Below are 14172 nucleotides of genomic sequence, written 5' to 3' on the forward strand. Positions count from 1 at the left end.
TCAGTACAAAATTAGGTTGACTTTATTGGAGGCAGGATAACCATTAATCATCAACATTGTGGTTGTCATTTGACCCTTAAGCCCACAGTATTGCCTTTATGACTCCCATCCCCATAAACATGCACAAAAAAAAAACACCTCTCCAAATGCTGTCAGGTCCCTTAACAGGAGAATGTCAGCTTCTTCACACATACATCATGAGGACAGTTGAAGATTGAAGAGGAAACGCCACAAACACTAACAAAAGAAGCCATTCTTTTTTTGTTTTGTTTTGTTTTTTATATAGAAAGACTGGAAAAAGGTGAATTGTTCAGTCTGTCCTTCGAGGCGGTCCTCTGGTCTGTCCCCCCCCCTCACACACCTAAAGCACAGCCTCACCTGCATGGGAAGGACACGCACAACTACCAAAATCAGGGTACAACTACAGGGTGGAGCAATATGGCTTTGTGGCACTGACAAGTACATTCACTTCAAAAAGGGTTAGGACAAAAGCTTCATACAACCAGAACCCCAAGTCACTGAATAGCCATTAAACTATAGCCAATGGCCTTCACAGGAAGGCCCATCAGGCACACGAGCAAGGGTCTCCTTGTATATGACCACCTCAGGCCTTCTTCAGCTATATGCTATTTGAAGCGTCATTTTCCATTCCTAACCATTCTTGACATTGAGACATTTTGAAAGGTAGAACTGGTGAACTTGTGCCAGTCTTATTGGGCCAGATATATATACTACAATATATCTGGGAGATTTTGGTTGTAATGTGGGTAAGAATAATCCTAACCCATGCTTTCTTAAGAGCTCAGACAACCAGAACAGTGCAAATCTGAATGTAAAGTTGAGGGGTAGGTTTTAGGAGAAATTTTCTTTTTGTAGAGGATTTTGCTGTAATTCACAATAAAAAATTCAAGATGTTCCTAGACATGTCCTTTTGTCATGGAGTGGCCTCATGAGACCAACACTCAGCAATCTGCAAAAAATGAGTATTACAATTTGTCAGATGATTTTAATAGAAACATCTAAAATTACACATTCACAGAAATCAAAGGGAAAGAGAAAACCTCCTACCACTTGCCGAACTCAAATGCCACCATATTCCAGCTCAGACCACACACAGCAGAACGCAAGCTGATCGTTTCAATATTTCATTTAGCTTCACAAGAAACTTTGGCCTTAATTAACAGGCTGGGAATGTTGCCTCAGAACCTGGACTGTTGCCAGTCCTAGAAAATACGGATAGTAACAAAACAAAACATCTAAATATGACCATTTAGATTCCGCTTGTTTGTAGGCTCTTGTGCAAACACTATCGGATGGATCCAGTCTATTGTTCAGTTGGTTATTTGCATGGATGAACACTGGACAAAAGATAATAGCATTAACATCTTAGGTATTCTCAAAAGTAAAGCATGCCAGCATATCACATTTGCAAAAAAAAAAGCCCTGTTCTGTACCCAAACCACAGTGTTGTTTCTCTGGGATGGGTGAAAACGTTTAGGTGGCAACCACACATGGGGCTTTCAGATGAGATGGCACCTAACTACCACGGCGAGGAAATGTCATTTAAATATCTACATTCATGGTTCAATGCCACAACAATGCCAGCATTCACAGTAGTCCTCCACGGCGGCCCTCAAGCTGAGCTGCTGGTCTGATGCAAGTAATGCAACAGGTGAGGAACATATAAGATATTGCCTCTTAACACACTTAAGTAAACATTTCATTCATCCTTCTTCCATAATGACAGGATCACAGTAAAACTAAATCAATATTAGAAAAGGGTAGCCTTCTAATGTTTTGAAAAGAAACGCTGGGCAAAGAAACACACATCGCAAACGAGTATTCACAGGAAGGGCATGGAATGTTTGTGAGTGAGTGCTTTAAGCCGAGGAGATGGTTGCTGAAGTTATGTTTGTACACACAGCAAAATACATAACGGTCAAAAATGGAGAGAAAAGAGGTCAAAGGAAGTAGAGCAAGAGTGTATTGACAGAAAAAAGGTGTCTGAGATGACCATCCGGTCTTTTCCACAAGGCTTCAGTAAAAGAGATAGATATAGGGTATGCTTTCTCTTTAAAATCAAGATACATTTTTATTTCTTTTCTTAAAAAACAAACATTACAAAAATTCAGAAGAGGAATTATAAAAACAAACAAACACATTCCAAACAAACAAAACGATTTTTTGGACTTTTTTTTTGTATTTTCCCAAACCAACAAAAGCTAAATGTAGGTACTAAAATGCTGAGGACGTGCCTGGCCTGGCCCAGTGAATTGAACCACATGAGAAAAGGCTCTTCTTTTTTTGCCAAGAATGGAATACATGCATAACCAGGAACCGTTACTAGAGCGGGAACTCTTTCAAGCACAACAGAGCAGGAACTCTTTCAAGCACAAAAGAGCGGGACCCTTTTGAAGACACCGGCAGCGGATTTCCTGAAGTCACCACTCTAACCAAGGCAGGCGATTGAGATTGAGATCTCGCAACCACAGCCGATTAATGAGCAGTACAAAGGGTATAGGACTAACCAATCAGAACAGATCCTGCTAGCAGGGTTACAGTTATTGGGACTCATTGCTCGTGCTATTCTAATAGAGCTCAGATCTCATCCTGAAGGAAGGGCCTCATCCACTAGTCATATCATAGTCAGACTAACTACACCCACCCTCTCAACCCATGTCATATTCCTTTGGAGCTCCGTGACCTCTGGATGGCCAGAGGTCAAGACCTAAAACCATCATGTCAGAACATGAGCCAGAATTCAGAGCTTTTATTGGGACAGTCTTTAGAATTGGGAAATGTGTTTCTGTATAAAAACATCTCTTTTTTTTTTTTTAAACGGTGAAATCCACAGAAGCAATGCGATTGAGACAGAATCTGCAGGTCTGGGAAAACATGCATACACTTCCACCTCCGAGTTTCTTTGGAGAAACAATGTTGGGGACCTATGTAAGTGGGCCCAAGAGCCGTTAGTTCAGAGCAAGGGGAAAGAGAGAGTGTGTGTGTGTGTGTGTGTGTGTGATGCATGGTTTCCCAGAGATACAGATTCAAAACAAAATCTCCAGTGAGGACTACCCTCAATCCACACTCTCCTCAAATAACATACCCATAACCCATACTGTTACAATGATCCTATGTCTTTAACACCATCACGTAGGCAGCTACACAAAGGAAATTGGATTGTGCCTATGACCAATGACATTTGAGCTGAGAATTGAATTGAATAAAATACTAAGACAATAAAATATACTGTGGCCAGCAGAGCAGCATAACTTTCCCCCTCCGTATAACCCAGCTACGGTTAACTTAGAGATGACAGAGAGGACGGAGATAGACTAGGAAACTGAGCTTCAGAGAAATCTTCAGAGAAATCTTACAGCTTTCGGTTTTTGGAACATAAAACTAAAACAAAAACAAAAGCAAAAAACGTTTTGTGCAATAGAGGACAAAATGAGCTTCAGCTACAGGGGTCAGCCCCATGAATTTCTATTGATAAATAAAACGGCGAAAGATCACCATTCATGCAGTCACATACACACATACTGCAAACGTGAAAAGAAAAAAAAAAAAAAAAAAACAATAAAAAAAACAATGAAGAATTATCAGAACCAGAGCTGGGCAGAACCCACTGAGCCAGGCAACCACACAAACCTTCAGGAAGAAAAAAAAAATGAAAAAAGACAGAGAGAATGAAAAGCAAGATGGAGAAAAATGAAAAAGGTGAAGGGGGAGGGGGCTTGAGAGTGGCTGCCTGCCTAGTCATCCCCGGATGCGCCGTCTTCATCTGAGCCGTTCTCCTCTTCGTCATCGTCGTCGTCGTCCTCGTCAGCGGTGTTCGGCTTCTTCTGCTTCTTGGAGGTGGGAGGGGACTTCGCCTTCTTCTCCTCCGGCTCGTCATCCTCCTGTGGGCTCTCGATGTCATCCTCATCCTCATCCTTGGGAGAGGATTTCTCCTGGGATTTGGCTGCACTGGGTCGGCCCTTGCCTTTGGCCTTCATGGGGCTAGGGGTTACTACGGGGCACCAGATAACACATTTACACGGATGGTCCATCTCTAACTCTTTCCAAAATGTATTTAAATGTTATGAACAAAGTGTATATGGTTTCTTTATTAAGATCTTTCCATAGCTGTTTGTAAATCATTCCACAATTGTGGCCAAACTTCTCTGAACTAATTTCCTAAGACAAAGAGGAAGTGGGATTGACAGATTTGGTCTTTTAGTCCTCGAGTTCCCTTTTTGCAGCATATTGCCGTCTATTCTGAGAAGTCAATTTGGGATTACGGATGGCCGGTGACCTTAACACTGTGCGTGTGTCATGCCTTCACTCATACCTGTGGCCTTTAGCCTGGGTTTGGGGGATTTCTTCTCCTTCCTCTCAGGCTTGCTCCTCTTGGTTATCACCTTCTTCCCCTTCTTCTTAGAACGTCCGTAGTCGCTGTCATCGTCATCGTCCATCATGAAGTCTTCATCACTGCCTGACTCTTCTAAAAAGAGAAAATGGTGTTGGATTAATGGATCACAAAACCAGGCTTTTCATGACTTCAGGAGGCTTCGCAGTGGACTCCGCCCCCTAAAATGAACAGTCATACTATGTGAGGTTGAAGTTGACAGTCTGAGAAAAAAAATCAAAAAGGAGACCATTTTGGCAAGTGTGTGTTCTTGAGAGAATTCCAAGAAGTGGAATGGTGCACTTACTCTCTACATTGGGCTGTTCCTCTTCGTCACGCTCCTCATCCTCACTGCCGCCAGGAGCCAGGATCATCTCTCTCTGTTTGGACACGGCTTTGGTCGCCGCCTGCCTCACCGTACGTACCTTTCGGCTGACCGCCCGGTCATCATCGCTGTCATCTGGAGATAAGCACATCAGGGATCACTGAAAATTCTTAGCTGCAACTATAGTTTAATGTCCAAGTCATAGGTATGTACATCTAAGAGGGCCATACCTTCCAGAGGTTACACTCTGGATATCAATGTGTCACTTACAGGAATGTGTTCGCACAATAGCCTTGTCACCTTTCGTGTCATTGTTGTACGTGTGTCATTGACTGTTTTTGGGCGTTATGCAGCAACATCCTCTGATAATTTTCTGTTAAAGGGGACCTATTATGCTTTTCCAGTTTTTCTCCTTTCCTTCCGTGTGTTCTATAGCTTTTTCTTTATGTAAACGGTCTGCAAACTTACAAAGGCCAAAGTACACGCCAGAGGGAGAAACTACTCAAAGTTAAAAAGTACACGCCAGAGGGGAGAAACTACTCAAATTTAAAACGTATGTTTCCTTGCACTGGACAAACGAGTTGTGGACTGTGAAACAAGACATTTTTGTCTTATTCTGGTAAGAGTGCCCTCGACCACAGCAAAAAGAAGAATGCATTGGTGAATCTAAGAAATCAATAGGTACTAACAAAATAAGAAGAAATTGTGGATACGGACAAAAATAAGAGGTAATGTGCTTGTATATCGCTCCCTGCATGAGGCCTACAGTTTGTAGTTCTGCCACAAAAGCCCTGAGAGTATTGGACAGAAACATAACAATTACACTGGACAATTAGAGGCCACCTATATACATGCAACAGAAATAGTCTTTGGTTAGTAATTTTGCATCTGAGTAAACAGGCTGCTTTCATTCAGAGTTTGTGGCTACTAGCCATAATATGGAATGAGTACCATAGTCAATTATCAAATGACTGGCTTCCAAGAGTACATTACTTTCCACTACAAACCTAATTACCCAAGTACCATATATATGTTCCACAATATTCCAAGCACACCCAGTGTTATTAGTGAAGGTGAGATGGTAGTGGTCATTCGAAAGTTTCATATCAGTCTGACCATCTTAAATGAACAATATCAGCAAAGTAGCTCATGGAATGTTGTAACTCCATTTCTTTTTCACTTACGCGATTTTACTTCATGTTTTTGTTTTAAATCATCGCACCAAAAACCTGTACAGCTTGATGAGATGAATTGAAGATGAAGTGCCAAGAGTCATATCAAACGTTATCGAAGGCAAGTCTACTGCTTTAAGAGTTCCTACCTCCACCTCGTTTCCTCTTCAGCGACCGTTTGCTGGGTTTCTCCACTTTTCCTCTCTTTGGCGCCGGTTTGGCTTTTTTCGTCTCATAATCACTGCCACCCTCTTCATCATCCTCTTCTCCAAAGTTGTTATCTTCATCGCTGCCAAAGTCATCTACGACAGACGTTTTTGAGATTTTTGTATCTAATTAATAGGATGCAAATGACAAGGAAGAATCTCATCACGAAACTGAGAGCAGATCAGGTCAAACACTACTGTTACAACAGGTCAATATGAAAATCACACTGTACTTACAAATCTCAATTCCTACACAATGCTAAAAAAAAACACACTTATTAGAAAATGTTATGCACGTTAAAACCTTATTTTACTAGTCAGTCATTTAATGGTTAATGAGAACAACACTAGACTGAAGATCTGTTAAAGTTTCCATGGTTAGGGCGTGCAGACAGCAACTCCGCATGTACATTGCTTTGCTCAGCAGCGGGCATTGTGCTCGGAGCCAGTCTGTGTCTGTGGCAGGCAGTGTTACCTACAAGGGTTTGCTGCACTCTGCTGAGCAATGCATGGAACTTACCAGACCTGAACCAACAGTGCACTAAAAATGCTGTACACAACTTGGAGGACAATGGAGCAAATATACATACTAATCTGGCCATGGAGCAAACATGCATACTAATCTGGCCATGGAGCAAACATGCATACTAATCTGGCCCAAGAATGGCTCACCTGGGGAGTCACTTTTTGATTTGGAGCGTTTATCATCGGAGTCCTCACTGTAAAAAAAACAATAAATAGAAAAAAATAAAGAAATGCAGACAGACTTAGTAAACCAGAAGAAAAGAAAACGTTGTAACTGTTTATGTGCCGGGATTTCCTGACTGTTCTTGTGGTTAATATCTCTGGGTGAGTTACAATTAACTGGCAGTGATGTGGATTTTAATGATCATCAGGGAAATTAAAATGTACAGTCCACAATTCTGTCAAAAGATCTCCACAGCCAATCAAATTCCACTCTTCCCTTCATTTACAGAGCCAGGCATGTACACAAACACAGGAGTTCTTGAGTGTGCACACACTGAACGGACAGATAGAGGACTGTGAGGAGCAATTTGATGAATTCAACAAAAACGTGTATTAGATTAGAAACACAGACTGTGCCTTTAATACACATTTAATTGTGGTTCATTTCTGTTTCACAGTTTTGCTCAAATCTAAGCTGGAAAAAGTAGTTCGAGAAATCACAGGCATGATTGATTTTAGTAAGCAAAATGTAAGCAAATCAATTAAGCACAGACCACACAGAACCTCTATTCAGGGAATGTTAGCATGGCACAGGAGTTTTTCTTCACTCCATGGCTCTACTGACCCTATAAATCTCTAAATTCTCATTTAAAACATCGATACTTTATACAGCAGTTCTTCAGACCATAACTGCAGGAATAATCCCAGATTTGTTTGTTTTTGGACTGTTTGTGCTATCTGCTTTGTGCTAGCTTGCATGTCAACCCACGCTCAATGCACACTAAGAAGGTTGTTTCAGTTCACTTCCTGCAATTGGGAGGAAACAAGACTGAAATGTCTTCTCTATGCAATGAAAACTGCATTAGCTTGCTTAAAAGAAACTTCGGTCTGTCTGACCCAAAGCTAAGGCTTAACCATGTATACAGGAACGACAGAGTACATTACAGTGTCCAGTGAGATGACTGGTTCTAGATAGTTGAAGCACAGAAAGGTGAGTCATCCATGCCAAATAGATAATGTCATACCTGTCATCCTGGGAGTTCTTGGATGCCTTTTGTTTCACCTCCCGAACCTTTCTGGCAGGCTTTCCAGCACCTTTTCCATACTCCTCTTCTAGGTGAAACCATAAACATCAATCAATTCTCAATCGCCAAACAAAACACCAGGATAGTTTCCTTTAAAATACTTCCACCCAGTAATTTCAAAGGATCAATGAACTGCTCTTTATGAATGAAAGGCAATGGTGGGATCTCCCTACACTCGCCAAAGTGTACCTTTGTTGACACCATTATGCCAGAAGTATCCAGGTTCCACTTTTTAACAATGTATGTGATTGTGTGTATGTGCTTAACCAACAGTGGCATTGGACTTAGCAGTAGTGCAACTTAATTTATATAAGTCCTTTATGCATCTCAGACAATTATCATGTGGCCATTTGTCCAAGTCGTGGCAAAATAACAGAATGCCTATATATTAAATGCTACCAATTCAATGCAGACTCTTATGCAACTGACAGACAGTATTTTGAGATCAACACTTATGCAAATCACCAAAAGACAGCCGTTAACATGTTGGCAAGCTTATATCAGTGGCAATCAGGCTGTTGGTGGTGCCTGCAGTGTCTGCATGCGTTTTGAGGTAGTTAGCCTTCTGCTGCTTTAACATAACTAGGACAATAATGACATAAAATTGCTTTCCTAGCTCTTATCTTTGTGTAAACATAACTAAGGCTTACTTACATAAGCAACATATGCAGCCTAAACAAATTCAATAAACATTTTGGAAACTGTCAGAATACAGAATTATCCTGAAGCTAACACAATGCTGCTATGACTTATTCTACTGTTATTTTGCTATGCTACAAATGAACTGTTACCAATATTTTGCTGCCACATTTCTCAAACGGTGCTGAACTGCTGTATCCACGTTGAGCTGTCCCATGTCCCTCACTAGATTAAAAATACAAGATGTTTCCACTCTGGCAGTTTGCATGAAACCGTCTGTCATTGTTGGACTAGGCACACTTGGCTGCCACACTGATAAATCAGTGAACATACTGTATGAGCTAGTGTAATTTGATCTCTTAATCTCACAATGTGCGTTGCAGCACAGTAATCATCAGTTTGCTTGTTTTTAACCATGTCACCCCTCCCTCGGTTTTATCTATTTTAGACCGGCATAGCTGCAATTGCAGTTAATTTCACTTCATGAAAGCCCATCAAAAGATTGGAAGTAACTCAATTACTTTCCAATGGAAAATTAGCTTTCTTTTGCTAGAATACAGCCTTGTGCTATAATTGAAGACACTAACCACTGGTATTATGAGGATGGAAAAATGAATAAACAAATAATGGCACTAGATAGTACCCAAACACACTACATATGTATCGTACATGACTCATGTGTAGCACTCAACAGGTATGTGGCCTGCATGCTCACCACTCACCGACTAAATGGATGAGCTGATTGGATTTGCACTTTGGAAAGAGCCGTAATGGTTAAACAAAATCAAGGTTACCTCCTTACTATAAGCCCCTTGAGATTTACTGTATGACCAAAAAGCCAGGGCCTTGTATTTTTTTTTATTTGCACTCCCAAATGGATTGTAGTGTCTCCGTCACTGTACTGAGGTAATCAGATCCACACTGGCCATAGGCTAAATGCACCCTACAGCAACACCCCCCCCCCCAAACACCTCCACCAGCAGTTACATTAGGAAGCATCCTATCCATGAGCACACCAGGTGCTTGCTATAGTGAACTGAACAACAGCACAAAATGGATTCTTCCTTTGCATCTTGTATAATTAAAGTGGCAGAAAAAAAAAAGATACAGTGTAGTATCACAATATTTTTTTGGCACGATATTATATCAATACAGTATACAAGTGTAACTTTAATTATTAATATTATGATTTAAATTTGATTTTGGTACATAACATTGCCTCTGAGGTCCACAAGAATGCACACAAAACCTTGTTCTTCTCATGCGTCACAGTGGAAATTGGCAACGAAGTTGGAGTCAAGAACAAATTTACTGCGCCAAGATGGCTGCAGAGACTCCCAGTATACGAAACTCAATAGCCTATATGGCAGAAATGAATCGCAATGTATTGCAGAATTGAATCACAATACTTGCTGTATCGTAAAATATAAAGAATCGCATCGGGGCTAATATATTGTGATCGTATCATATTATCGCCCCTGTGGAAATTCCCACCCCTATATAAAACACCCTCAAACTACATGATACAGAATATTTGCGAGTTTTTCTTGACAACTGAAGTTTGGAGGTTGAGTCTCACCTGCATCATCCGATTCGTTGAACTGTGAGTAATTCACCACCTTCCGGTTCCTGTTGGGATGAATCAAAAGTACCAGCACAGTTAGAACACATTGAAGTTGACAGTTTGATGAGATGATATAACAAATGAGTGAGAGCATCACACCGTAAGAACTGACCAAGAACACATCACTATCATAATTGAAAAAAATAAATAAAAAAAAGTTAGAATAAATCCAAGGATCAGAGTAACGAAGCCTCGTCTTATTTTGCATATCTGGTCTTTCTGCATTTGCCTCAGCCTATGGATAACCAAACTGTGCTAGAGAAGTACAGCAATAACTTGCCATGTTTTTAAAACCAAGATCACCTTTATGTAAAATTAGGGATTCCTCTTTATTAGTGGAACCCACAAGCAGCTCCTTACCCATGGGCTAGTATGACCTATGCAAGTAACAGTAACAGAGTATCTTGGCCTCCATGCTAAATGTCCAACCGGTTATTCTGACAACCAATTTTCTTTTTCGTTCAACTTTTGTGGCTTATTTCCAATGGATAACAAATATTCTTGGATATTCAAATATTCTTGGATATTTGGAGCATGTATTCACACACCCCAGGAGGTACTGCCAATGATAGGACAGCCAAGAGAGGCTTTCCTGCTGCAGATACCCTTCCTGTCGACAAGGACCTGCTCTTTATGATAACCACATTCATTCCACCCAGCACTGTGGACAAATGTATTTAGCTAAATTTAAATTTGATTAGTAAATACACAATGGAAAATAACAGGCATCTCTGGTGGATAGATCATGGCCGTATTGATACAAAGACATGCAAGGAGTGACAAAAAGTAACTAGCCAATTCTACTGCATCTACTTAGGAGGTCTTTAGCCTATTGTCTATGGACTGCTACAGGTTTGTTGGGTCATCATCGCTGACCATTGATAAATGCACTCTCTGTGTAGACAATTTTTCAAAGCTATACTTCAGACTAGTTTAGTTTAAAGTTTAAAGTCTAAAACTAGTGAGCTACCTATCTAAAAAGCATGCAAAACCACCACTAACAGCCCAGTTGGCACTGATAAAAGCTTGCTAACATGCTAACTGGCGTCTTTGGGTGAAATTATTGGCAGTGTCATATTGAGAAGGCTTTTCTTACATTTTCGCACCAGTTCTGACCCAAACAAAACTAGCCTACTTAGTTAATAGCCTGATGGGAACAAAATGTGTGTTTATCTGTCCTTCAAATGACCATATACAATCAAAATTAATTTAAAGATGACAGGCCTAGATGACTGTTGTATATAGTTGCTTAAAGGGCTTTTGATGCTTTTATGAAAACATTTATACATTTTATTACATTATCAGAAAAGCCTCACTTGATACCAAACACCTCTGGTTTCTATTGACAAATAGATGTACATCTAGCATTTGATGTCAACCTCACTGTTTTCTGAGCTTGTCTGACAAAATAGGGTACTGAGAGTGTGCCTCAAGAGATAAAGAACACCAAGTAATTTTCTCCTCAGTAAGTCAAGAAATTCAAAGTATGTCTTAAAGCAAATGAAAAAGCAGTCTACAACAACAGATGCTAAACACATCACGTGTTCATTTCAGTTGCCCTAACGTTCTTTGAAGTTGGAAGATGTGGTCACTAAATGCTCAGACATCCATGGTGCTTATATCCTAAAATGACAGCAACTCCCTATCTGCTAAGCGTGTAGAATATCTAGAATGTTCAAAGTTCAAACGACTTAAAAATACCAGTTTATTGACGGTGGAGGAACAGGCCATGGGGTTTCTCTGGTCAAAAGTTATTTGAATCTATTCAAGTAAAGGGGGAGGGGCAGAGAGGGACAACGACGTGGATTTTTTTTCTCAATTAAAAGGTAACGCGAAACATCCCAAATTGCTTTTCTCCTGAACACAGACGTCAAATATATTAAGGCCAGCGTGGAGCTACACGATAGGTGACTACAGTCTGTAAATTGATTAACGTACACCCGCCTGAAACGCAAAACTTGTAACAGTGTGACGGTATATTTTTTTCTCCTAACGTGCTTAAGCAGAAGGAATTCGCCTGACCTGAAACATTGTTGCAAGCTATAGTCACAAGTATTCATCTGAACATACGTTAGGCACTTTCTTGGCAGTTATCAATGTATCATGTTTTTGTTGTAAGAGGGGAATAAAATTGGAAATAAATGTAAGACTAGATACAAGAATGACTCGATCTAAAGTCTCCAATGGTGGAGGTGTGGTGACTTGCTGCTCCGAACCGCCCCTTCTGACATCATTCCAGCAGGGCTAATTCACCACTATCAGCGTGGAAGTGAGCAGCAGCGGCTCCTTTCTTCATATGCGATTTCAACCAAACCTTACAGGCTACAGTTGACCACTGATCATATATTATTTTCTGAGACAACAAATAGGAATGCTTACCCCGACTTAACGCACCCAACATGGCGAAGTTAGTAACATGCAAGAGTTTGGAGACATAACATCAACATGCCAATGACCACGTCCAGAGCAGGTTATTAGTCCTGTCCGACCTAGCACGGATGAATGGGTGGCCATGTTTTCTGTATAGTTTGCCATCAGCCTACATTCATCATTAGCTAAATAACATTTGTGTCTTACAGAAAAAAACAGCATGCGTTCTGCGCGCATATGATGCTAGAGATGGCTCGCGATTCTGCACACCATCTCGCTGCACATTTGAAGCGCGCGCAAAGAAAAGATACCTGACCAGCAATCACCCTTTATCCGCAATGCAAGGTCTGGGGCTAGCAAATGCTATGTGGAGAAGAGCACTAATGTGCTCCATTCTCCTTAAAACAGGCAAATACTAGCTAAATGCTCGACATGTCTAAAGCATGCGTCAGTATATAGAGACCCCGTATGCATGCATGCAGTGCAATGAGAATGGAGGACATCTGAAACGCACATACCTCACTGGTCTGGACATTTTGCTGGAATACTGTAGAGGTTACAAATGTAAAAGAGCACAGAAGAATCAGTAAGATAAAAAACACCGTCCAGTCCTGCGACACGAGGGGTAATACGAAATATCGCCAAAATAAACACCAAATCCTAACCGTCCTTCCTAGAGAAATATTAAATTGCAATTGTATCCTACAGGAGAAATATGTTTAATTTTACCTTCTGCTACTCAAAATGGTGAATAAAACAAACTGAAACTGCAACCTATGCGCAACCTAACCCTACGCTGCTAGGCGGGTATTGAGCTGGTGAAAGACCGCCCATTACCCAGTTACTGAATACGACGAATTGAAGACGAAAACGGCTATTGGCCAGTTCGAAAGATCATTGGGATTTCTATTGGATAATTCAAATGCTCATCAAAATGCCAGGTTCTCCACTCATTGTACCCTCCTCCTCTGTGCGGCTTGGTTGAGACGATACTATTAAGAAAACAAAAAGAGGCTCATTGAATAGGCCTGCAATCTGTTTTTGCTTAGGTTCAAAATGGGAGTAAGAAATGTTTTCAATATTTTGCTATACGTTTGCATAGTGCTGATTGGGAAGAGTCTTTGTGTCCAAAATACCGTGGCCTACGCAGAGTGGGAGGGGCTGATTTAAACTAGATTCCCACATGATTATGCATGTGCAATTTACATTTTCAGTTTAAAACTTAAAGGTGTTTTGTAACATATTTTCATTTCCTTTTTAAAATGTCATGTTTTTATTTGATTGTATTCATAGCTTTTATCCACTGTGTCTTGCAGTGTAGACTGGTGAAGCTGTGGTAGGCTAATCACTGGGGGCTCAAAGGTAGTCCCAAGTGTGCAAGACTGATTCCACTACAGTGTTGTGCTTGTGGATCTATATTGCATAATAATAATGATATGATCCCTTTTCTTTGATAACCTGATAACAAATACCATAAATGGGAAACATCGAAATGGAAAGATACCCGAATGATTCATCGTCCTGATTAGTAAATGACACACAACTACAGTTTGTCAGAGCATAGTTTAATTAGCTGTTTTAGAATACTATACCTTTAGTTTAGCATTCGTAAAGTATTAATCCTATTCTTTTGACACATCATTCTAAAACATAGTTCATTTTAGAGATATTTTA

The 14172-nt window shown here is 40.5% G+C and overlaps 1 protein-coding gene across 5 annotated transcripts; it reads right to left on the reverse strand.

The window, feature by feature from the left end:
• On the reverse strand, positions 1 to 13388 carry nucks1a (nuclear casein kinase and cyclin-dependent kinase substrate 1a). Of its 5 annotated transcripts, none has more exons than XM_012822526.3 (9): positions 13228 to 13384; positions 13017 to 13045; positions 10084 to 10133; positions 7806 to 7893; positions 6766 to 6812; positions 6037 to 6219; positions 4698 to 4850; positions 4334 to 4486; positions 1 to 4012 (listed from the first exon to the last, which is right to left on the reverse strand). In XM_012822526.3, exons 2-9 carry the CDS (start codon positions 13031 to 13033, stop codon positions 3756 to 3758), a joined length of 948 nt encoding a protein of 315 aa, XP_012677980.2. In that variant the 5' UTR covers positions 13034 to 13045; positions 13228 to 13384; the 3' UTR covers positions 1 to 3755. The 5 variants fall into 5 exon arrangements, with proteins under 5 accessions (XP_012677980.2, XP_031424073.1, XP_012677981.2 ...); XM_031568213.2 differs by having other exon boundaries at positions 7806 to 7890; positions 13228 to 13383; XM_012822527.3 differs by having other exon boundaries at positions 6037 to 6189; positions 13017 to 13388.
• Positions 13389 to 14172: the final 784 nt, after the last annotated feature.

The sequence above is a fragment of the Clupea harengus genome, chromosome 5 (genome assembly GCF_900700415.2).
Source record: "Clupea harengus chromosome 5, Ch_v2.0.2, whole genome shotgun sequence".
Taxonomy (NCBI): domain Eukaryota; kingdom Metazoa; phylum Chordata; class Actinopteri; order Clupeiformes; family Clupeidae; genus Clupea; species Clupea harengus.

Excerpts from the sequence above, each read along its gene's own strand:
- nucks1a (XM_012822526.3), bottom strand. Across the intron at positions 6,813-7,805 it reads AAGAACTCCCAGGATGACAG|TGAGGACTCCGATGATAAAC; the intron begins GTATGACATTAT and ends TTTTTTTTACAG. Across the intron at positions 4,487-4,697 it reads GGAACAGCCCAATGTAGAGA|AAGAGTCAGGCAGTGATGAA; the intron begins GTAAGTGCACCA and ends TTCTCTTTTTAG.